The following is a 22,939-nucleotide window of genomic DNA, read 5'->3' as shown; positions in this document are numbered from 1 at the left end:
GGGGGAGAACCTGCAGTATTCCTGTCCTAGCTGCAGTTCACAGAGAGCTGGGAGACTCCGCTAGCTCCCTCTGACCCACCCGTGCTGCACAGCTGGCCCTTCCCAGGAGCAGAGTCATGACCTTCATCTATATCCTGTTAAGGGCTGACCCCTTTTATCTCTACTCATGTTATACTGCACTGACCTATTCTAAAAGGATTCAGGAAGAGTTTAATATTCTACTAAAAACCGCTAAAATGTTCTGTTGCTGACAAGCTACTTGGTATACCAAAAACCATAAACACATGGATAAATATGTATGTAGAAGTGTCCTTGGCCAAGTTACTTAATTGCACTGAGAAATAAAGATAATAATAATATATACCTTGCAAACATTAGTCATGGGGTTAAATAAGGGGAAGCCCTTAGCCACAGTGCCCAGCACAGAGCAGTTTGCTCGATAAACACAGACTATTAAAAATATTGTGTAAGAAAGGTGCCCTTTTCACTAACAGTTTGCAGTGGGATGGAGGGAGAGGTACCTACATCTCTGGAGGCCCCGATCGATGACGTTGGGTCACATGCAACCTCTAGCTCTCACTTTGCACCCAGGGAATCTCTTTATTTTGCAGTTATCTCAGAATAGTAACTAGAATGTGTCATTGATGAGAACAGGCCCTATGTGTGTCTTCCACATTCTGCATCCCCAAGGACTGGCATATAGTAGGTACTCAAGAAATATGGAGGGGTGCCTGGGTGGCTCAGTGGGTTTCTGCAATCGGCTCAGGTCGTGATCTCGGGGTCCTGGGATTGAGCCCTTTATCAGGCTCTCTGCTCGGCGGGGAGCCTGCTTCTCCTCTCTCTCTCTGCCTGTCTCTCTGCCTGCTTGTGATCTCTGTCTGTCAAATAAATAAATGAAATCTTTAAAAAAAAAAAAAAAAAGAAAGAAAGAAAGAAAAAAGAAATACAGAAAGCCCAGTCTGATAATCTCCCTGAAGATTAAAAACATTAAATGGTTCAGTGTCTTGGATATGTTGTGGTGGGGGAGGGGGTTGGGTTGGAGACCAGTAGAGGATTTATGTAGGTATTAAGGGACTCATTCAACTCAGAGACCTCTTGCAGTCCCTGTCGTAAGCTGGTGGGAGGCAAAGGTGAGTAAGACATGACCCCTTCTAAGGCATTTCTAGGTAGCCAGGGAAGATCAGAGGAAAATACAAAGAACAGTTTTATATGGATGTGGGGAATATTGCAAAGGTTCAGAGTGCTGCAGGAGCATATGGGGACGGGGCCTTCCAAAAGGCTACAGGAGAGGTTCCAGAGGGAATGGTATAAGCCAAGGTCTAGGGGCTGGCACTGGCTTCATTGAAGGATTAGGTGAGAGCTGGTTATGGAGGAGAGTGGAAACAATCCTGAAAACATAGGAGGGCTCAGATATTCTGGACTGCCTATTAAGGAGTTCACTTGGTATGCCGTGAAAACCTTCTGAATGGTAACAATAATATCTAAGTTGTAGAGTGTTCTCTTGCTTTACAGACAGAAAAATTGAGGCAGCCTAGCCCAGTGGTTAGGAGTACAGATTCTGGAGCCAAATGTCTTTTGGTTTAAATCCTGGCTCTGTGACTTACTAGCAGTGTGATCTTGCATGAGGAACTGAACCTTCATTTTTTCCCCTTCTCCATAAATTGGGGCACCTGGCTCATAGGTTTGTTGTTGTTGTTGCTGTTTTTTTAAGATTTTGTTTATTTATTTGACAGAGAGATCACAAGTAGGCATAGAGGCGGGCAGAGAGGGAGGGGGAAGCAGGCTCCCTGCTGAGCAGAGATCTCGATGCGGGGCTCCATCCCAGGACTCTGGGATCATGACCTGAGCCGAAGGCAGAGGCTTTACCCACTAGCCACCCAGGCGCCCTGCTCATAGTGTTGTTAAGAATTATCATGAGGGCTAAATAAATTTTTATATATAAAGCACTCAGAATATGGCACATAATAAGTGCTGTATAAGCCTTCACTCCTTTCTTTTCTCTCCCTTCCTTCCCCTTTCTTTCTTTCTTTCTTTCTTTCTTTCTTTCTTTCTTTCTTTCTTTCTTTCTTTCTTTCTTTCTTTCTTTTTCTTTCTTTAGTAGGTTCCATGTCCAGCGTGAAGCCCAATGCAAGGTTTGAACTCACGACCTTGAGACTGAGACCTGAGCTGAGATCAAGAGTCGGGTGCTTAACTGACTGAGCCACCTAAGCACCCTAAGTGTTCACTCTTATTAGCATTTTCAAACCCACTATTTGAGTGGCTCTCATACTTTGGCATGTTATCAGAGTGTTTCAGGGAGCTGGAGAAAGTAGAAGGAATGGGGATGTTTTGCTTCCCCTGTGGTGTTTTTTTTTTTTTTTTAAGATTTTATTTATTTATTTGACAGACAGAGATCACAAGCAGACAGAGAGAGAGGAAAGCAGGCTCCCTGCTGAGCAGAGAGCCCTATGCGGGGCTCCATCCCAGGACCCTGGGATCATGACCTGAGCCGAAGGCAGAGGCTTTAACGCACTGAGCCACCCAGGTGCACCCCCCCCCCCCACCATGGTGTCTTTGCAGGAGGTCTTGGCTAATTCCCAGAGGTCCCTTTCCCTTCCATGACACCAACCCCTAGGTATCCTCTGTTCCTCAGAGCCTCTGTGATCCTTAGGTCATTGAAACATTGCATGTGGGTGGAGTGTGCTACTCTTGGGTTGGGTGGGTATGTCAATGAGCAAAGTGCTGGGGGCTGGCTGGGAGCAACTGGTGGGCCTTACCATGGTAAGAAATCCGGCTGGGCCTCGCCTCAACTTCCACACAGCTGCCAATGGTAATACTTGTTCTGGAGGAGGATTGAGGTCTCCTGTGTAGCTCTCATCCAATCTAATGTTCCTCTTCCTTTCTTTTCTTTCTCTTCCTCCAAGAGATAGATGGGTGATCCCCGCTATGTGTTGGTGGTTGGGATGAGGTAGGAAGACCTTCAGGCCTTTGCACGGAATTTTCTAGGGCACTTTGGTTTTTAATAAATTCCAAAGTAATTCTCATGCAGACCTGAATGGGGAACCATTTCACGATTGGTTGGACCCACCCAATAACTGAAATGTTGGCAGGTATTATCATTCCTATTTTATTGATGAGGGAAATGAGGATCAAGGACGTTTAGATGACTTGTTCAGCACCTGGCTCCAAGCCTAACTCCAGGTCTTAGGTCAGTTCCCTACACTAGGTCAAAGGGTTTGAAGCAAATGCATGGAGATTTAAAACAACCCAGCAGCTGTGGGGAGGGGGTTAGAGGGGCAGCTCTTATCCTGAGACTAATGCTATTTAATTACAACTGATTCAGCAATTTCATTGAGTCCCTTCTCTGCCCAGCACATTATCCAGACCCTCCTCTGCACAGTTCCAGTGAGATACAAGAATGGTATAAACTATTCCCTTCTTGCTATTCAGAATGGCTTCCAGCTGCCCTTATGGGTGACTCAGTTATAAGAGCCCTGCGGGTTTACATATAGGCTAAAAACTTATATGATTAACCCCACCCCAAGCCCCAATATAACATTGAGGAGCATTTTAGTTAGTCAGATAACCTGCCCAAGAAATTAAAATAAAGACCAATTTTAAACTATTTCTTTTTTCTTTCTTTTTTTTTTTTTTTAAAGATTTTATTTATTTATTTGACAGAGAGAAATCACAAGTAGATGGAGAGGCAGGCAGAGAGAGAGGGAATCAGGCTCCCTGCTGAGCAAAGAGCCCGATGCGGGACTCGATCCCAGGACCCTGAGATCATGACCTGAGCCGAAGGCAGCGGCTTAACCCACTGAGCCACCCAGGCGCCCTAAACTATTTCTTAACTACCACCATCCTCTCATTCTCTTCCAACAAAAAGCATAATTCTAGCCTGTATTCTGCAGGCAGAAACAAAGGGAACACTCCCTATGGCATTAGTAGGGAAGCTCCTATTTCAGGGGCACCTTATCAAAGTGGACAGAAAACTCCTCCTATCTTTTCAGCCAGATTCAGCACCAATTACACAGCTGTCTACTCTGTGGTTCTTGGCCCATTCCTCATATGCAAGTTTTTATGCCAATATGTATCAGTCTTAGAGGTTTGCCTCAGTGGCTTCCTAGAGACTATAACTTACTTATTATTAGAGTCCTTATAGTGTTATACATAATAGTGCTGAAAGAATATTTGTTGAGTGGGTATAAGAATCAGTAAGACACAGGCTCAGAACTGTCCTTAAAAATAGGGAGCAGAATTGAATACCAATGTGGATGATTTAAAGAGTACTTTTTATCATGGATCGTAAAAGTTTTTTCCATGATGCCTGAAATTCTTCCACCGGAATTTATTCCATCACGTCTTGAAGACCTTCTGATTTTCAGGGATGTTGTAGTAAAGGAAATGAACATCTGGGTCCTGACAGTATCTTGTCTGATAGGTCCTCTGCTCCCATAAAACTTCGAGAATAAGCACGAAATGAATGGCACAGACGCGGGTCCTGTGGGATGGCAGGGAAGAGACAGGTGACTGTGAGCCGGAATGTAAGGAAAGGGAGAGGCTTGAGCTAGGCTCTGGAAGAACTTCATTTTCAGGGACAGACGGGGGAGATGTGGGCTGAAGAGAGCACACTTGCCGGTCCACTGGGAGCAGCAAAATTCCCTGCTGGGAGAGAGTCTTCAGGGGTCCTTCTCGCAATTAGCATTGCTGGTTTATCACTGCTTCTGACTGAACCTTTTTTACAGGTTTATTTTTCAGGAAAAAAACAGCTGTGTCCTAACTGGGTTTTCCAGACCTTGGTTATAACACTCATTGCCGTGATGGCATTTTGGTAAGAAAAACTTCAGTGTTATGCTCTGCCAAGCTCTTTTTTTTCTTCCCATATTCCTTTTCTCACCTATGAACTAGGGACTGACCTACGTGCTTTGAAGACAGGGGGCTCTTAAAAAAAAAAAAAAAAGATTTTATTTATTTACTTGGGAGACAGAGAGACAGGGAGAGGACAAGCAGGGGGAGTGGCAGGCAGAGGGAGAAGCAGGCTCTTTGCTGAACAGGGAGCCCCATGTGGGACTTGATCCCAGGACCCTGAGATCATGACCTGAGGGGGAGGCAGACACTTAACTGACTGAGCCACCCAGGTGCCCTGAAGGGGCCCTTTTTAAGCTCATATTCTGGAGAAAAAAGCATGGGCTTTCTGTACTTAAATGTGAGATGAAAGATAATTTTTTTTTCAATCAACTGATAATTTTTAGTAGCTCATTATGCTGTGTGTGTGTGTGTGTGTGTGACATGTTTCGGTCTTACAAATAATTGTCTGAAATTGCTAGTTCTTTTTCCTGTCTACTTGGGGGAAGTCAGAGAGGGCAATCAGGTACAACCTGTTCTCCCCCAGACACTCCTATTTGTTAGGATTCTTCTAGACTCTTCAGTGAAGACCCCACACCAAAAGGGCCTTTGAGATAACCCCAAGATATATAACATATTGAAACTGCAGCCAAATGTACCCAGCAGCTGAAGCCAGCAAACGCAGTAAGGATAAAGGATTCGCTGCGAGCAGAGCAGCGGGGGACTCGACCGCTCTCTGTCCTCAGCAGGGCTCTTCCTCCGGGATCGCCTCTCAGGCTCCAGGCCTTGGTCATCTTGCCTCTGTCCTCTGGACCTTGTTGTTTTTGGTCTATTTGCATGGTCACAGGGGTATTTATCTCTAAAAAAATGCTTTATGAGTGTGGGAAAGGACTGCCTTTTGGGCTTTGTCTCAAGGGGCACAGTTGTTCTGAGAGGCAAAGGAAGGGTAGTGCCAAGGTGCTGGTAGTTACAAAAGGTAGTGTGAGTCTCTCTCTGTGCCCTGCTCTCCCCTCAGCATTTCAGCTTTTCACTGGCTACTGCCCACCTTGTGAAGCACCCCAGGTAGGTGACAGACACCAGAACACAGAATCCCCCCCTGGAAGCCGCAGTCTTTTTCTCACTCTCCTAAGCAAGCTGTCCTCCGCTGGGATTCCCAGCTCAGGACGGTGTGAGCATCTACTTTAGCAGACATACACAGCAGACCTCTCTAGAGATACAGTGTCCTGTGAAAACCCAGCAGTATGGCTATAAGAAGTCTAATTCTGATGTACAGAGACTGCTTTTTGAACATGCGTATCAGAATTTTCTTATGAATTCCAGTATCGTGAACCACTAAGATCCTAAGTGGGAGGTTATGGGGCTTGTTAAATTTGTTTCTGGCCTGTGGTAGCAAGAAGGGTCAAAACCAGAATTCGCCCCCAAAGAAAGGAGCAGATGTCCATTTCATTCTATAATTCTGGAGGTTCTCTGGGTCATGCATTGAAGTAGATGCCAGAGACAAATTAGAAAGAGCACTTCAGGATGACTTGTAGGGAGACGGAGGGGGATCTGGGAGAACAAAGTGAGGGAGACTGGGTCACGGCAAGCAGTTGCCAGGGTGACACAACGGATTCTGTCTGCCGGCATCTCTGGGGCTCGGCACCACTTTCCCCAGACAGGGCTGTGTCTGCTGGGGAGTAACCTGCTGCTGAGAACACTCTGGAAACTTCTTCTTTATGAGTGGAATTCAAACCTGTGGCATATTTCCTTGTGTATATTTAATAATAGTAAATCCACCACCTTTGAAGGGGAACAGTGTAACAAGGAGTGGAGTCTAGGGAGCCAGGTGTGAAGGTGTATTGTGCTCTGAAAAGACAGGCAGACAGAAGATGTCAGAGAAGCAGCCAAAGGGTTTGGCATCTATGCCTGACTAAACCCATGCAGCCTTTCCTCTCCCGGGGCCACGGGGCGGACACCCTCCACCAGGGGGATGTGAACTCCACTCTGACTTTTTCCTGCAGGGAGCAGAGGGTTGCCTCCAGCGATTTACAGCTTCCTCTTGTAATCTTCCACTGGTGACAGACGTTTCTGAGGCAGCTTGCCAGGGCCAGGGGGCTGCTCTCTGGAAAAATCCATCAGTGCGGAACACCCCAGAGCCTCTTTGCTCTAGGAGGGGGAGGGCTTTCTCTTACCAGGGCAGAGAAGCAGAACGGTGCTGGTTTCCATGGTGCTTCTGTCAGCCGTGGCCGCATCCCCCCCCACACACCCCGCCGTGTGGCCTGTGAGAGTGTATCTCTGGCCAGCTGGTTGTGTGAGATACAGATGAACTCAAATCTGTCACATAATGTTCCCTTCTTATTTTTTTCTTTTTTTAAACAGTGCCTTGACGATAGTCTCTCTTTACATACTTAGCTTAAAAGATCAAAACCAGCGTGCCCCAAATCTTCCTCTGAGGTGAGAGTTTTGGCCTTGCTTTCCTTTGGGGAGAAGGATCCTTGAGGGCTCCTTCATTAATCACTTGGTTTTCTTCCTCCAGCAATATCACCAGCTCTCAGGAGCCTGCCCTGCCGCCCACAGCCTCCCCCTCAGGTAAGATTTAAGATTTTCACATTCCTCACTCTCAAACCCGGCCCCCTGTTTCCTGTGACTTGTCAACAAAAGAACCAGCTTTTCAGGTTAACCTTGTCGCTTCCCTCCCTCTGCCTGATGCTTTGCAGCACCGAATACATCCCTGGCAACCACACAGTCCTCTTTCCCAGTACCAGAAATCACTTTCTGTGAGATCCTGCCCTGTCAGGAGACTTACTGCTGCCCCATCTGGGGAAAGAGAGGAGTCCCCTCCGGTCCTGTGCGAAGGCTGTCTCAGGAGGAGGAAACCCATCAGAGGCCATGGGCAGGTAAAGAATGTCCAAAGTGAAGCATCTAGGGCACTGAAACCTGAGGTGTTTTACTTTGCAAATATTCACTTGCCTGATCTGTTAATGGTCCCAGACAATGGTTCTACTTTTCTCTTTGGTGCGGCAGTCTCTTTAAAAACACAAGTACGGAAACTTGCAGTCCTCTATAATATTGAGTTCCCTGCCCAGTGATGAAATTATAGCTGAGTAAGTGAAAAGGTTTCATTTGTCCATTGCCAACAAAGATAGTAATAGTAGAACATGTAAAGTAATCTTGGGTGGCTGGGTAGATTTTCCGGCTCACTTAGAACTTATAAAATGATGTCCTCTCTGGGCTTTCTGCCCACACCAAGCAGGGCAAAATGTAAAAGGCTTTGGAAGTCTAATGAGTTCAGGGTAAGCTGCAAGTCAGTGAAAATCACAACCCCTGTCCGGATATCTGTCTCTTCCTCCTAGGGAGACACACACACACACACACACACACACACAGAATTTTTTAAGAAGCAGATTTTTCATGTTAAAAAAATTATGGAGACTTGATTAAGGGCTAAGAGTATAATTATCTCTGTAAATCCATGTGTAATACATCCAAATGGATACTAATTCATTATTGTTTTGGGGAACCTTCTGCACATCCACAACAAGGGTATGGAATAATGATGACAGTCACAGCAGTACATACATATTAGCATGACTTATCCATCAGGATGCTGTGGCAGCAACAGCTCCTGAATTACAGTGGCTTAATGCAGTAGAAATTGATTTCTGACTCTCTCTCTTTGTCAAATGTGGATCAAAAGAGGGCTCTCACTCATCATGTCCTTTAGAACCTAACTAATGGAGACTCTACTTCAATCCATATTTCTGCAATCTCTGTAGCAGTGGTAAGAGAACATGGCTCTTAAAGTTCCCACCTACATGTAACATGTGTCACTTCTGCTTACATTTCTTTGGCCAAAGCAAGTGACATTGGTCATGTCTCATCTAAAAAACAGTTGACAGGGGTGCCTGGGTGGCTCAGTGTGTTAAAGCCTCTGCCTTTGGCTCATGTCATGATCCCAGAGTCTTGGGATCGAGCCCTGCATAGGGCTCTCTGCTCAGCGGGGAGCCTGCTTTCTCCTCTCCTTCTGCCTGCCTCTCTGTGATCTCTCTCACTCTCTGTCAAATAAATAAATAAAATCTTTAAAAAAAAAAAAAACAGTTGATAAAGTGAAGACCTAATGTATGCCTAGAAGAAGATGAACCAGAGTTTTTTGGGCCGTCCAAATGACTGACATGTACAGTATGGTCACTGGTTGAAGTTTGGAGGCAGTGGTATGATTTTTTTCCCTTTTGATATTACTGCATATCCTAGAATTGAATAACTTCTACAAATCATCCTCCTCCTCCTCACCATTGCCACCGCCATCACCATCATGATGGAATGAGATATTGCTGTACACAAAAACACTGCCATAAGTTGTCTACATGAATAAACCATTCCATCCCCACAAGCCTGAAAGATAGGCACTATTATCTCCATTTTTTTCCAATGAGGGGTGAGGTGTGGAGAGTTTTCCCCTATATCTGTAGGAGGCCATGCTTGTACTGTTTTTCTCATGAAAGCAACTTTTGATTGAACTTGGGATGAGATGCACTACTCTAAGGCAAAGATAAAGCTTCCATGTGAAGAAAGGAATGTGTTTCAGTCATCATATTCTCAGTAGTTTCAAATACGGAAAAGTCTAGTACTGTTAAAAAAAAATCTCTTAAAGCCTTCATCCCTCATGAAAGCACATGTGACTGGTCAATCCTTTTCCTACCTCGGGAGCCCATGTTGGGTATACTAGGAGACCTCGTCTGAGAGCGGTCCTCAGAAGAGACCATCTCACCTATGAGAGATGTGCAACCATGGGTCCTGTGCGGGAAGAGGTCCTGGACTGAGCCAGTCTTCATTTTCAAAAATGTTCTTGACCCTTGAGCAAACACATTCCCATTCCCAAACACAACCAGCCCTTCATGGGCAGAGCAGTCTTATCCAACCGATGAAGGCTTATTTCTCTCCACTCTGGGACACTGAGTGCCTGCATGTCTTCCATTGCCCACGTCCGGGAGACTCCGAAGAGACTCCTAGAGAAAGAAGGGCTGCTCCACAGTGCCTGGCTGTGTCTTCCTAGATGCTGTCATCAGCTTCTCTGGGTAAAAATGGAATGTAAGTCTTGCTCTGCCAGGCTCCCCGGTGCATGGGGAGAGTGGTCTCCTCTTCCCACTTCCAGCCGGAGAGAGATAGAAAGGATTTACATGTTCTTTTCACTGTCACCTTCTAGAAACCTGCAAACTTTTGGCAATTTAGAGTCTTGTAGAATGTGAGAGCAGTGAACCAGTGATACCTAGCTTTTTAATCCATAGACTCTACTATTAATTCATTCTTCTTTTATAATTATTTGACAGAGAAAATACATAGAGGGAGAATGTTACTGTAAACTGTTAAGCTTTTAGTCAAATTATTTTTGTTAACCCTGCAGCAACATTTGAAGAATAGTACAAGCCCGTGGGAGAGTTGTTACTTTTTCAAGGGTGCAGACGCCACTGACCACTTTGTGCAATCACCTGGGGTTCCAAGGTCCCCAGGTCAGGAACACCTCTGATTGATACCAGCTCACCCACTGGCCAGCTGATGAAATGGAGGCTCAGGACCTTGCTTAAGGTTCTGCAGTAAGTGACTAGCACAGTTGCCACAGGAACCTGAGTCCCCTGTGTCCGTGCCCTGTGTTCCTGCCCATCTACCATGATCTCTCTTTTATTTGGGCACTGTGTGCACATGTACTAGGAATCAACTCCAGAGGAAAGCCAAGTGGGTACTGACAACTGGAATACCCGCCATCTAGTTAGGCCTGGGTGCCTATGGGCATGGCAAGCCACATAGAAAGCCCCTTTGGCATGCCCCTCCTCCAGGGTTGCCTGGAAGAGGTCCCTGAGGTGGGGTGTTTCTGGTGGTATAAAGAAAGTGTCTTCTCTGCTGCTGCAGGTCCATCCTTCCCCTTTGTCCTGGGTACTATGTGACACTAGGGTTCCTAAATCTGAAAGTGGGGAAAGCCAGGCAAACTCTTTCAACCATCAACCTTTCAAACATCAGAAACTCAGATTTTTCTGAGACATTGACAACTAACTAAAAATGGAAGAAAAGGACTCCTGGGTGGCTGAGTTGGTTGAGCATCTGCCTTCAGCTCGGGTCATGATCCCAGGGTTCTGGGATCGAGTCCCACATGAGGCTCCCTGCTCAGTGGGAAGCCAGCTTCTCCCTCTGCCTGCCATTCCCCCTACTTGTGCTTACTTTCTCTCTCTCTTTGACAGATGAATAGAATCTTTAATAAAAAAAAAAATTAAAGGATAAAAATTTTAAAAAGAAATTCCATGGTTAAGGAAAAAACCAAACAAACATGTTGGAATAACTCTCTAGGACGAAGAGTAATATCTAGCAGTTTACCAAGCCCCAGAAAACACTTATGAGCTTCTTTTCTAAGGGGTAAGACATCTAGTAAAATAAGGGAAGGGAAATTAGCATTTTTATGATACGCTGAGTGCAAGCCATTTTTCTTCTTTTGGGCCCAAGCTGATTATATAAAACGTCTCTCAGAAAGGTTCTCCCCCCTCCCCACTTAGTATAGAAGGTTTGGGTTAGACTAACCAAGAGGTGGAGAGTGGGTATTTTGGAATACTGAGTTTCTACTCTGAGGAGCCAACTGAGTGCGATGGATTAGATTTTAATCTATGGAAACAATAAAGACCTAAATAGCCAGAGTTAGATTGGAAAAAGTAAAGAGCTTATGAGGAGAAAAATCTATGGAATTCTACAGATGTTAAGAATTTTGGTGAGGACTTAAAAAAAAAAAATCTCATGAAACTAAAAGGCATGGGAATTCATGCTTATTTTGTTTTGGAGACCAGAACTCTGGGAAGAGCAAATGGCAGAAAGAAACTGACTCCCTGTGTTAAAGGACACAGTCATCAATCGGTTGGGCTCATTGACTTTTTCTTGGCATGAGTCTGGTTCAATCAGGAAAGAAAAAGGTATCCAAGATGCTGTTTGGAACTCAGCCATGCAGCACAATTTTATAAGTAATACTATATACACACTCTACCACAACAGGATATGCTTTGGTTGGAGACCATCTTAAATCTTTCTTCTCCAGAAGTTTCTAATTTAGTTTATTAGGAGATCTTTTCCGCTGATTGCAAAATCTGTCTCCAGCTTCACAATGAAAACTGCTGGAAGTGTATATTAAGTTTATAGTGAATATTACTGGAAGACATTTATAAAATGAGAACCACCCCTGTTTGACTACAGGAGAATTTATGGTTTTCTAATAACCAGCCTTTCAGAATTGAATAGTCTTGCCTCAGAGAAGTGACAAACTGGAAATGTTTTATAGGAGATTTAAAATTTATTTCCAATCCTGCATTTGAAAAGCTATTTTCATAATTCTAATCTGCAAGATTATCTCTCCTTAACTTTACCTTTTTATTACTGTTTTTTAAAATACTGTTATCCATCAGATACTAAATCCTGTCACAGGATTCTGTGTCTCCAGGAACATGAAAACATGCTTCTCTGGAAGTGAGGCAACTCTGTAATTCTGTTGCCAAAATTTATAATGAGTCCTGTTCCTGCAAATTCAGTGGGAAAGTAGAAAAAGAGGTAAGGGATGGAAACAGACAGGATGGAGAAGTTCTGGTTTCCTCTTCTTTCTATGTTTCAATTGCCATATAAATTCACATCCTTCTATGGAAGCAACAATCATAAGCAAAACTCCTAGCAGGGGACGTATGCTTGACAAAGATTGGAATAGCTGGAATCCAAGAAATCTAGAGGCCTTTTGGACAGCACATATATTTATACCCAAAGGGAAATATATATTCAATTTTCTAGAAAATTCTCATGTGTCAAGATCCATTTCTTTTTTTTTTTTTTTAAGATTTTAAAAATTTATTTACCTGACAGACATCACAAGTAGGCAGAGAGGCAGGCAGAGAGAGAGGAGGAAGCAGGCTCCCCACTGAGCAGAGAGCCTGATGCGGGGCTCCATCCCGGGACCCTGAGATCATGACCTGAGCCGAAAGCAGAGGCTTTAACCCACGGAGCCACCCAGGCACCCAAGATCCATTTTTTTTTAATGATCAGGTCATGATCCTAGAGTCCTGGGATCAAGGCCTGCATCGGGCTTTATGCTCAGTGGGGAGCCTGCTCAGAGAGCCTGCCTGCCTCTCTGCCTACTTGTGATTTCTGTCAAATAAATAAATAAAATGTTAAAAAAAGAAATGAAAAGGATCATATTAGGCAAGATGCTCCGGAAACCTGCCTCTCCTTCAAATTCTCTCTCCCTCCCCTTTGCCAACAGGGTGAAGGAGCTCTTGTTCCCATGTCCATTCCCAGCATCCCTCTGCACTCATCTGCTGGCAATTTCCCCTTTGAGTGTGTAAGAGGAAACATTTTTCTAGAGGGTCTATGATGGACTCTGCTGCTTCTTTCCCTTCCCCTCCTCCTTCCATCCTCCCACTTTGCTGAGCACCTGCAGAGAGCCCAGGATTACCTTACCTGGGGCAATGGCAGGTGCATAAGTTGAGTGTAGGCTTCTAGAAGCTCACAGTCATTTTTGTGGACAGGTAAACAAGCCTGTGTGCTTAGTGTAGGAAGTCCTAACCATGGCAGATTTACTTAGGAGTGATGGCACCCAAGTAATGTGTGCTCTAGCATTTGCTTTCCATCCTGAAATTCCACACAGAAACGTGAGCAGAAACTTGTTTTAGATCTTGCATCTCTTTCTTATGAAAGCCACACACCTTATATTAACTTCTGTCTCTTGTTAAATGAGGGTACTGTTTTTGTGTTTTACCCCAAACTATGTTGAAAAATATAAACATTATTTAATGCAAAGGAAGGAATACAATGAACAGAACATAGCCTTGAGAAAAAAATCAACAAATTAAAAAAAAAAAAAAGACTGCAAAACCTTCAAAATTCTATTTAAAGACTTGTTTAGTAACCCACTTTCACCATTCACTTTAAGATATTTTTCCCTCAAAGCCTTCACAACGATCCTCTGAGATCTTTCCCAAACTGCTTGTAAAGTGCCTTTTCAGCTGTGACAGGGCAAAACCACTCCCCCACTTCCTTCCTTCCCCACAAGCCAGCTCCAAGCCCCCCACACCACTGATTTGCTGCTTTGGCACCATGGTCCCCACCTGGGGCTTTAAGCTCTTTTTTTCCTGTGTGGATCACATTATGCTAGGAGTTAGAGAGAAATCAGAGAATTTTAATAGAGGTTCTCTATTCTCGGGTTTTCAAGGGCAAAAATACCTACAAGTAATAAAACAGTGATGATATACTTTTGATGTGATAACAGACCACTAACTGATCACCACATGGGTGGTTCTGTAGTAAGGCACTGACGTCAGAGCGGAGGAGCCTTGAGCCACAGTGATCCGACCTGCTATGGCTGCCATCACAAAGGACCACAGACTGGGCAACTCCAACTACAGAATTTATTTTCTCACAGTTCTGAAGACCAGAAGTCCAAAATCAGGGTGTTAACAGGTCTGGTTTCTTCTGAGACCTCCCTCCTGGACTCCCAGATGGCCACCTTTGCTGTGTGTGCTTGCAGGGTTTCCTCTCTGCCTGTGCCTGGTGTCTTGAGTGTCCGAATCTCTTCTTATGGAGGGGACACCAGCCAGATTGGATTAGAACCCAGCATAACGGCTTCGTTCTAACTTGATTGCCTCTTGAGAGGCCCTATCTCCAAACAGAGGCATGTTCTGAGGGCTTGGGGCTTCAACGCGAGAATTTGGGGAACACAGTTCAGCCCAAAACAGATGGCTTCTTGGGAAAGATGAGAACATATTAGATCCATAAGAAATGAGGTAGCATTGGATGGGTGGAAAGGCAGGAGTGAGAACGGGCGGAGAAACATTCAACTGACAAAAGGGACACACATACTGGGTTTCCTCTCATCCTGGCCAAGCCTTAAAGTTTGACAGACTTTTTTCCTCTTCAGAAGACAGAAGCTTGTCCTTCCTGGCAAGAGCTGCGCTAACCAGCCCTGACTGGGGGAGTGACTGTAAGTTTACATCTGAGCGACTTTCCTTTGGCTTCAGGGTAGAGGCCCTGGGAGTGGCAACAGGCAGTGAAAGCAATACAGGAGTGAGGACGGGGGACAAAGGCTGCACCCTGCAGCTAACGCTCATGGGGATTAGGGTTAGGTTTTTATAATCAATGCACCTAACCATTAAAGAGGCTTAGAGTAGTAGCTTAGCGTTCACTACTAGAGTAGAGGAGGTTATCTCCATGGATTTTGATAATTTGTTTGAACCTCCTACATTCTTCTTCAATTCTGACTGTACTTTTCATTTGTTTTCTAAATTTTTTTTTTTTTTTTTTAAAGCTTTCTTTCTTGGCCAGATTGCATTTCACACTGCACCCTCCATTTTCAATAAATGTCAATTTAGTTGGATTTCCAGGGTCCAGAAATTCTTTTGGATGTTATGGGGCTACCTATTAGAACGTGGGTTTTTATGAGTTTTCTTAAAATTTACTGTAACAACAACAAAAAGACTTCTCCCCTTCCCCTTCCCTCCCCTTCTTTTTCCATTTATATGCAAATGGAACCCATTTAATCTAGGAAACTCTTCTTTCACTTTGGGTAATTTGGAGACTTTGCAGAAGCAGGATAGTTTTCCCCTGCAGAAGAGTTTACTTTCTCTGTTTCTTCTCAATACAGGGATTGATACAACCATCAGTTCTATTCAGATCATGGAAATCCAGCAAGTAATAGATCATCGGTATTGTGGCCGAGGCCTCCAGTGCAGGTGGGTAAGCTTCCCCATTCTACCCCGATTGTTTCTGGAACTTACTCAGGGCTCTGGGTTTCTGAGGCTGGAATGAAAGCCCAAACTACATGGTAAAAATCAATGTGTGCTTACGTTGCTCCTTAAGTGAAAACACATTTGTTACATGGTAGATGAGGGCATCATAAAATGGTTGCTATTAGCAAATGTCAATAAACCACGGCTCCAATGATTCCACCCTCCCATGTTAATGGGTGAGTCCAAAGCAAAAAGCTTAGGGGGCAGCTCTGTGGCCGACTCTCTGAGGACACATACAGTAGGCTGTACAGGACTGCCGGTTAATTGTATCAACAGGAAAGACATTGTTACTCATGGCTCCAAGTAATGAATGTGCTGATATTTATACATTTTAATAACAAGGAATATCATTATTTTAATTGCTAAATATAAAGCTTATTTTGGCTTTTTCAGTTAGGAGTGGAAAAAAAAATCCAGATATTACAAAAGTTCTCATTGACCTCTGTGTCTATTGTGTGTGGTCAGGTAATGATGCATTTAGAGTCTAAGCACAGGCCACAAGTAGCTTCAAGCTAACCTGATAGACAAGTTGAAGGCGTTAAGAATGGGGACTTATTTTTTCTTTCTCTGATAATTTTTTACGGCGTGATTGCTAGGTGAGAGACAAGACCCTGTACTTTGAGCTGGTGTCACAAATCCTTGGGATTCTCAGCCCGATTTCTTTTCAACCTGATGTAACTTAGACTTCAAGTTGATAACCCTGAGCTTTTAAAATAAACTGTATGGTGCTTTATGACTTGTTTGTGGCTTTGACATTCATCATGATGTGGAATTCTTCCCCAAACCCCTCTGAGGTTGGTTTAGTTGATCCCATTCTGCCATTAAGGAACCTGAGCTTCAGTGAGCTTAAAGAAGTCAGAGACAGACATTAATTGTTGTGCTAGGGTGACATAATGAAGAAGTGTGGGATGACTGGGTTTCAAATTCCAGAACTTTGACAAGGTGTTTATTCCCCCTGATTGTCCGTTTCTCCTCTGGGCGGTGAGGCTACTGAGTTGGGTGGCTGCGAAGTGGGCAGACGTCGTGAATTCCATTTATCTCTGCTTCTTCCCCATAGAACCAGGCTCTCCTGATCCCAGTTCAGATCAATTCCTTTTATTTCTGCGTTCTCATTTTTAACAACTTACCTTAGGATTGATTAAAGAGAATCTAAAATGATGAGCTCTTCTTCCAATGCATCTGGTTTTTAAGTTGTCTTTCCATATAAGGTATGGCCTTGAAGATTATAAGAATTTGTGTTGGATATGCTATGCTTTTCTGCTAGAGTTTTTATTATAGGAGGAATCCCAGGAAGCCCCCGTTTGCCCCAAGTAGAGGGAGAGGGAGAATCTCAGGCAGTCTTCCTTCCAGGGGCTGCAGGGCAGGAGTGTCTGTGGATATCATAGTTTTCTCAGTCACAGAACTGCGATTAGGACTATTGTAATATTAGTTGATTCAAGCTCTGAAAGTGTGTGGTATCTCCTACTCATATTGCCTAAAAGGGAGTGATTCAGAGCAGGGAAGCTGGTATTCATTATTTTCAGTCCTCCTTTCCAGAGGGACGGTTGGTTTGAGGCCTTTGCCTCATTTGTTTCCTGAAATCTGTGTCTCCTTCACGGGGACCAGAGTCGTTTCCTGTGCACTCAATTATACATATTTAGCCTGGGATTTGGCTTTCCATCACTTCGTCTGTGTGTTCTAAAAAACCATCAATCTTGGTGGTATGGTTTGTATATGAAGACCTGAAAGAGATCACTCTGAAATTTGGCAAGTACATCTCTGAAAAACATAAAGCTCTACCATGCTAACTTTGATTTTCTGGGTCTGTTATATAGACTATTTCACCACTTACGTAGTATATAATGAGTAACAAAAGCCTTTTGAAGACTTTCCTGTGTATTCTGATTTGTGGTTTTATTTTTTATTTTTTTCATAATTAGCGCTGGAAATTACAATTACAATATTCCTGTTAATAAGCACACACCTACCAATGTCAAATTCTCTCTGGAAATCAAGTAAGTGAGTAACTGTAGAGAACAATTCTGCTTCTGTCACTATTTGAATAGCAAGTCTGAACTTCCTTCACAATTCCATCAGTAAGTTGGAGGGTGGGACGTTATCAGTCTGAGTCCATGGAAGCTGGTTGGGTGGAGAGGTGGGCCGGCTTGGGGGAGGAGTCTTCAAAACGAAGGTGGGGGTCCTCCAGCCTCCCTCAGCGGAATGGAAAGACTCTAGGCTTCACACTCCCAACTGTAAAATGGGAGTGATCTTGGATTTGATGTTTACAAGCTGCAGACTACCCCTGTGCCCCTTTGAATTGGGGTGGGAGCAAGAGGAATAGCACACCGCCTGGGTGGGGAGCTCCTGGGAGCAACGCTAATGCAGACCCCACTCCCTCCCCAGAGGGGTTCAAGGAGTCAGAGTTTGGAGTTGGGCAGACCAGGGTTCAAATTTTGTCTCTGCCACTTACTAATTCTATAACCTTTTGGAGAAACCACTTATCCTCTCTCAGCTGTTTTTATCTATAAAATCAGTTTGAGATAATACCATAAGACATAGAGCTGTTTTAGGAATCACTGTTAATAATAGTGAAATTAGGGGCACCTGGGTGGCTCAGTCGGTTAAGTGGCCTTTGGCTCTGGTCATGATCCCTCTCCCTCTACAAGCCGCTCTGTCTACTTGTGTCTCTGTCAGATAAATTTTAAAAAGTCTTTTTTTAAAAAAAGATTTATTTGACAGACAGAGATCACACCTAGGCAGAGAGGCAGGCAGAGGGGGATGGGCAGGCTCCCTGCTGAGCAGAGAGCCTGATGTGGGGCTCGATCCCAGGACCCTGAGATCATGACCTGAGCTGAATGCAGCAGCTTTAACCCATTGAGCCACCCAGGTGCCCTTAAATAAATTAAATCTTTTTTAAAAATAGTGAAATTAATAACTACCATTTGCTGAGCACAGAGCATATGCCACACACTCTCCACTTTAGTAGTGGGTCATATAATCCTCACAATAACTATCCGAGTTGGGTTTTTGTTTTCTAGTTTATATTTTCAGATGGGAATGTTTAGGTCTGGAGAGGGTTGAACACACTTGTCCTGAAACTCACAGCTAGTAAGCCATGGAGCTGGGTTTCAAACAGCCCATCCTTTAAACCATCACTTTTCTGATGAAATGAGAGATGTAAGAACATTGCCCCTTCCTGGCTTATAGTAGGTGCTTCATAAATGGTAGCTTTTATTAGGACTACCTTTCCTTCAAAATCACAAAGCTCTAATTTAATCTACTCCCCCCAAATATTTAAAATAATTACAGTGCTTTAAGACTTAGACCCACTTCACTCAAATTACGCAGTGAGCTCCTCACCGGGAAGATAGATGGTTTTTATTCTGTGTCTCTTGACCGTAGTCTCTCCTTTTCTGCCCCCTCTACATTTTCTCTCTTCCTCCCTTTCGTTTCTCCCTCTCCTTCCCTTTCCTCTGTCCTCTGCTCCCCCTCTGCTTCCCCAGCTCTCTCCTTCCTCCTCCACCCATCTCCCACTGCTCTATCCCTTCCTCTGTTTCACGCAGGCTTCCTACTTCCTCTCTCATCAACTTCACTTCTACCATGAGTTGATGACACTCAACCCAACTGCTTGCCTTGGAAAGGTTTGTTTCAAGCAGCAAGTATTTTGTGACTCAGAACTCATCCCATTTCATGCAGAGCAAGAGCTAAATGTACTGTCTTCTAGCACTCCCTGAGTAGCCTGGAATAGCCTTTCCTCATTCATTCCTAGGGAAATAGAGGGAAATAAGCTGACACGGTGTATCCCCTGAAGTGGCAGAAGACCATCTTGAGATGCTAAATCAGACTTTTTAGTTTAAGAGCCATTTTTCTAATATGGGTGATTTAAAAATAACACACAGACTCAACTGAGATTGTAGGTTGTCCCACTTGTGCAAAAAGATCATTTCCAAAGGCAGACAGATCTCATCCTCTTGATGGTAATTAATGGGCTAACCTCCAGAGGAGAATCATTCTTTCTGGCAGGACTTCCACTCTGACAGCTATGACAGTAGGTAAATTCTAATGGGGCTCAGCCCCACATCCCTTTCTGTTTGTTTACCTTGCTGCTGCAAACAGTATGTACTCAGATCAGGGGTTTGTAGAATCTGAAATCCTGGAAACTTCAGGTAGATGCAAATTCAGCTGCCAGTGAAAAGAGAAGGGATAGCTCCAAAATGGATTTATTTATTTAGTTAGTTATTTTAAAAGATATTATTTATTATTTAGAGAGAACACTAGCAGAGTGAGGGGCCGAGGGAGAGGGAGAATCTCAAGCAGACTCCTTGCTGAGTGTGGAGCCCAATGAGGGGCTTGATCTCACCATCCTGAGACATGACCTGAGCTGAAACCAAGAGTTGGACACTTAACTGACTGAACCACTTAGGTGCCCCCCCCCCAATGACTTTAAGATCTATGGTGATAAGAACTGCTGCTGCTGGAGTGATTTCAGCTATGAGATTACGTTTTAGAGCTGTCAGAGGCTACCTCGGGTGGTTTTGATCGGTTCAGACTGACGTAACAGATACGCTATGGCCTGGGAGCCTTAACAAACATTTGCCTTCCACGGTTCTGGTGGAATGGTGGAAGTTGGGACGTCCCATACGGAGGCACTGGCAGACTTGGTGTCTGGGAAGGGTTCACAGAAGGCCATCTTCTCACTGTGTCTACCTGGCAAAGGAACAAGAGAGCACTCTGAGGACCTTTTAGAAGACCAGTAATCCCACTCATGAGGGCTCCACACTCAGACCTGATCACTTCCCATAGGCTCTGCCTCCTAACACATCACAGTGGAGACTGGGATTTAAGCCTATGAAGGGGGAGGGGAACCTGAACATTGGGGGAGGGGAACCTGAACGTTCAGTCTATCACAGTAATCATGTGGGACTGAGTTTCTTTCTGTAATAAGGAGATGTGAACGGGCATATCGGCACTGACAAGCTTAGTGTACTAAAATGCCTACCTGAAACTGAGTGGGTGTCCAAGTTATGTTCCCATTCATACCTCTTTTTACCAAGGTGTAGTCCAGTGGAGCTAGTAAGTGCTTTCCCTTTGCCCTTTCTCTCTTTTGTCTCTCGAAGCACAACAGAGCCATTGATAGTCTTCCAGTGCAAGTTCACCCTTGGAAATATATGTTTCCATGGGACAAGGGGAGCCAAGAGGACACAGAGCCGCCAAGAAGTCTCCCAAGAGATGACACAGGTAATGCTTTCCAGCCCCTGGGCTTTCTAGCCTGTTCCCGAAGAAGTGTGTCTAGAATTGTGGCAGAGCCTCTGCTCCCGATGAAGAGCGGGATGCCATGGGCCGCCCGCCAGGGTTTCTCCTTGCCGGCTGACCCCCATCATCAGGTGCGGCTGTGTCTTCCTGTGTCCTTCAGAGCCTGCAGAGTGTTTCAGTGACTCCTCTCAAAAGCTGTTGCCACAGATAACTTTCCTAGGGGAGTCAAAGAAATGCTTTCTCAGGCGATAGTCTTTCCAGTGGTGAATGTGGTTATGAAATAGATCTCTTTCATTCATTATGTAGGGCTATCAGCACATTTGGACCCTCCCTGTAGCCCCGTTCTTTGACAGCACGTACCATTTCCGTGTAGCTGCGCCGGTAAGCTTGCTTACTTTTCTTTTCTTTTTCTTTCCTTTTCTTCTCTCTCTCTCTTTATTTTTATTTATTTATTTATTTATTTTTTGCCTTTTTCTTTTCAGGGAGGGTGAAAGAAACAGACCATTAAATCAATCAATCCGTCAGTCAATAACTTTAACTAATGCTTACATTAATCATTCCTTTTTTCTTCTGTTCTGACAGGATTTAGCGGACTGTTCAACAGATCCTTATTTTGCTGGGATATTCTTCACAGATTACTTCTTTTACTTCTATCGGCACTGCGTCTAATTTATTCGAATTTGGTTGAGGACTTTGCCAAAGAAAAGTGCTTAGAAGTACGGTCAACAGAAACATAGCCTCTGCAATTTCTTTCTTCTCTTTGTAAAACATTCACATTTATTGCCACAGGACTTGTTCAGGCTTTGGCTTGAACAGTTTTGAGCCATTAATGAGGAGAATAAAGGGTTTGCTGCAACTTGAGATAATGTGGTCTTTGATTTTACTATGAAGACAACATTTCTTGAAGGAAACAGCGTGGTTGGTCTTGAAAATACTGCTTCTGGCATTAAGGAATGTATGAGGTCAAAGAAGCAGGTCTAACTTCAGTTCGTCTGATGTGTTTCTTACTATAGCTTGGAGAAAAATAAAAAGGCCCATTTCATCCATGTCAGCTTGGACCCGCTGCATTGAGAGTGTATGGTACGGTGTGTATTAGGGGGACAGATGGGTGGTGTCTGATAGCGGAGCTCACATTTCTGTAGACTATTGCCATGTGTTTGTGGGAGAGAAGGAGTAGGAAGGAGGGACGGTGGGAGAGAGCGAGAGAGGACTACATACACTAGACTAGAGAACAGAGCTGGCTAATGAATTGGATTTAGGAGAAATTGTTGCTATTATACCCTATAATGCTTGACAGACATTGAGTTTTCTGTGCTCTCTTGTGAAGCATTAACTTGTGACAAGTTTTTAAGATAACCCAGATAATCAAGGCCCAGACAGTTGCATTTAATCCCGGTTGTCAATGGTTTTCGGATTTTGTTTTGTTTTCCCTCCACATATGAGGGCATCTCTTACAGGGCCATAGTGCCCCTCTCCGTTGTTTACAGCTAAATTAGCTTCTCACTGGCTTATGGGTACGTTTGTATGCCTTCCCCAACTTAGAATGGCCAGAAATCCTCTAGCTGGGGACTATCAACCATGTCTTTTATTTTCGGTATTCTGATGTTTTGACCTTTGGGGATCCGGCTGCCCTTAGTGGGACTCTACCTCCTAGGGTTAGTCAATTCCTAGAGATAGTAAACCACCGGCCCATGAGTGCTTTTCAAACACAAACCAATCAATCCTGAGTCCACATTGCAACCCACCTCCTGCATCAGCTCTCATACTCCACCTGCCCTAACCACATCAGGGCCCGGTACCGGCCAGCTGGGCACAACCCCTGTATCCCAGAGCCTGTTCACCCTGCCTCACCTGTTCCCACCCATAGAAACCCATAGAAATAAAGGCCCTTGCCCATAGCTCTTCCCCTTTCCTCTGCTTCCCAACTGACGCTAGTGCTTCCTAGTGTGTGCCCCGCTCCCCCCGAATGTGGCAATATCCCCTTCTCTTGGGAACTGAAACAAATTATCTTTTCAATGGCAATCATTGGCCATCTCATACCTCAAATTTTCTATTAATACACTATATCTTATGTCATGGAAGTTCAAGCCCCTCTAGCTCTATTCTCT

General features: G+C 44.3%; 1 protein-coding gene across 5 annotated transcripts in view; it reads left to right on the top strand.

Moving 5' to 3' along the window:
- The window catches only part of MYRFL (myelin regulatory factor like), a 125,424-nt gene extending 103,732 nt beyond the window's left edge, over positions 1–21,692 (top strand). The window contains exons 16-25 of one of the 5 annotated variants that reach the window (XM_082742866.1): positions 4,725–4,810; positions 7,183–7,257; positions 7,340–7,392; positions 7,521–7,700; positions 14,735–14,794; positions 15,455–15,542; positions 17,519–17,593; positions 20,696–20,816; positions 21,138–21,212; positions 21,414–21,692. In XM_082742866.1, coding sequence (XP_082598992.1) covers positions 4,725–4,810; positions 7,183–7,257; positions 7,340–7,392; positions 7,521–7,700; positions 14,735–14,794; positions 15,455–15,542; positions 17,519–17,593; positions 20,696–20,816; positions 21,138–21,212; positions 21,414–21,500 — 900 coding nt within the window. In that variant the 3' untranslated portion in view covers positions 21,501–21,692. Of the gene's footprint in view, positions 1–4,724; positions 4,811–7,182; positions 7,258–7,339; positions 7,393–7,520; positions 7,701–14,731; positions 14,795–15,454; positions 15,543–17,518; positions 17,598–20,695; positions 20,817–21,137; positions 21,213–21,413 lie in introns of those variants that run through there. The other 4 variants (XM_082742865.1, XM_082742868.1, XM_082742867.1 and 1 more) reach the window with 4 other exon arrangements.
- Positions 21,693–22,939: the final 1,247 nt, after the last annotated feature.

Source organism: Mustela nivalis (assembly GCF_964662115.1).
Source record: "Mustela nivalis genome assembly, chromosome: 7".
NCBI classification, from domain to species: Eukaryota; Metazoa; Chordata; class Mammalia; order Carnivora; family Mustelidae; genus Mustela; species Mustela nivalis.
The sequence above is the reverse complement of the archived record's forward strand: the minus strand, read 5'-3'. Positions and strand labels throughout refer to the sequence as shown.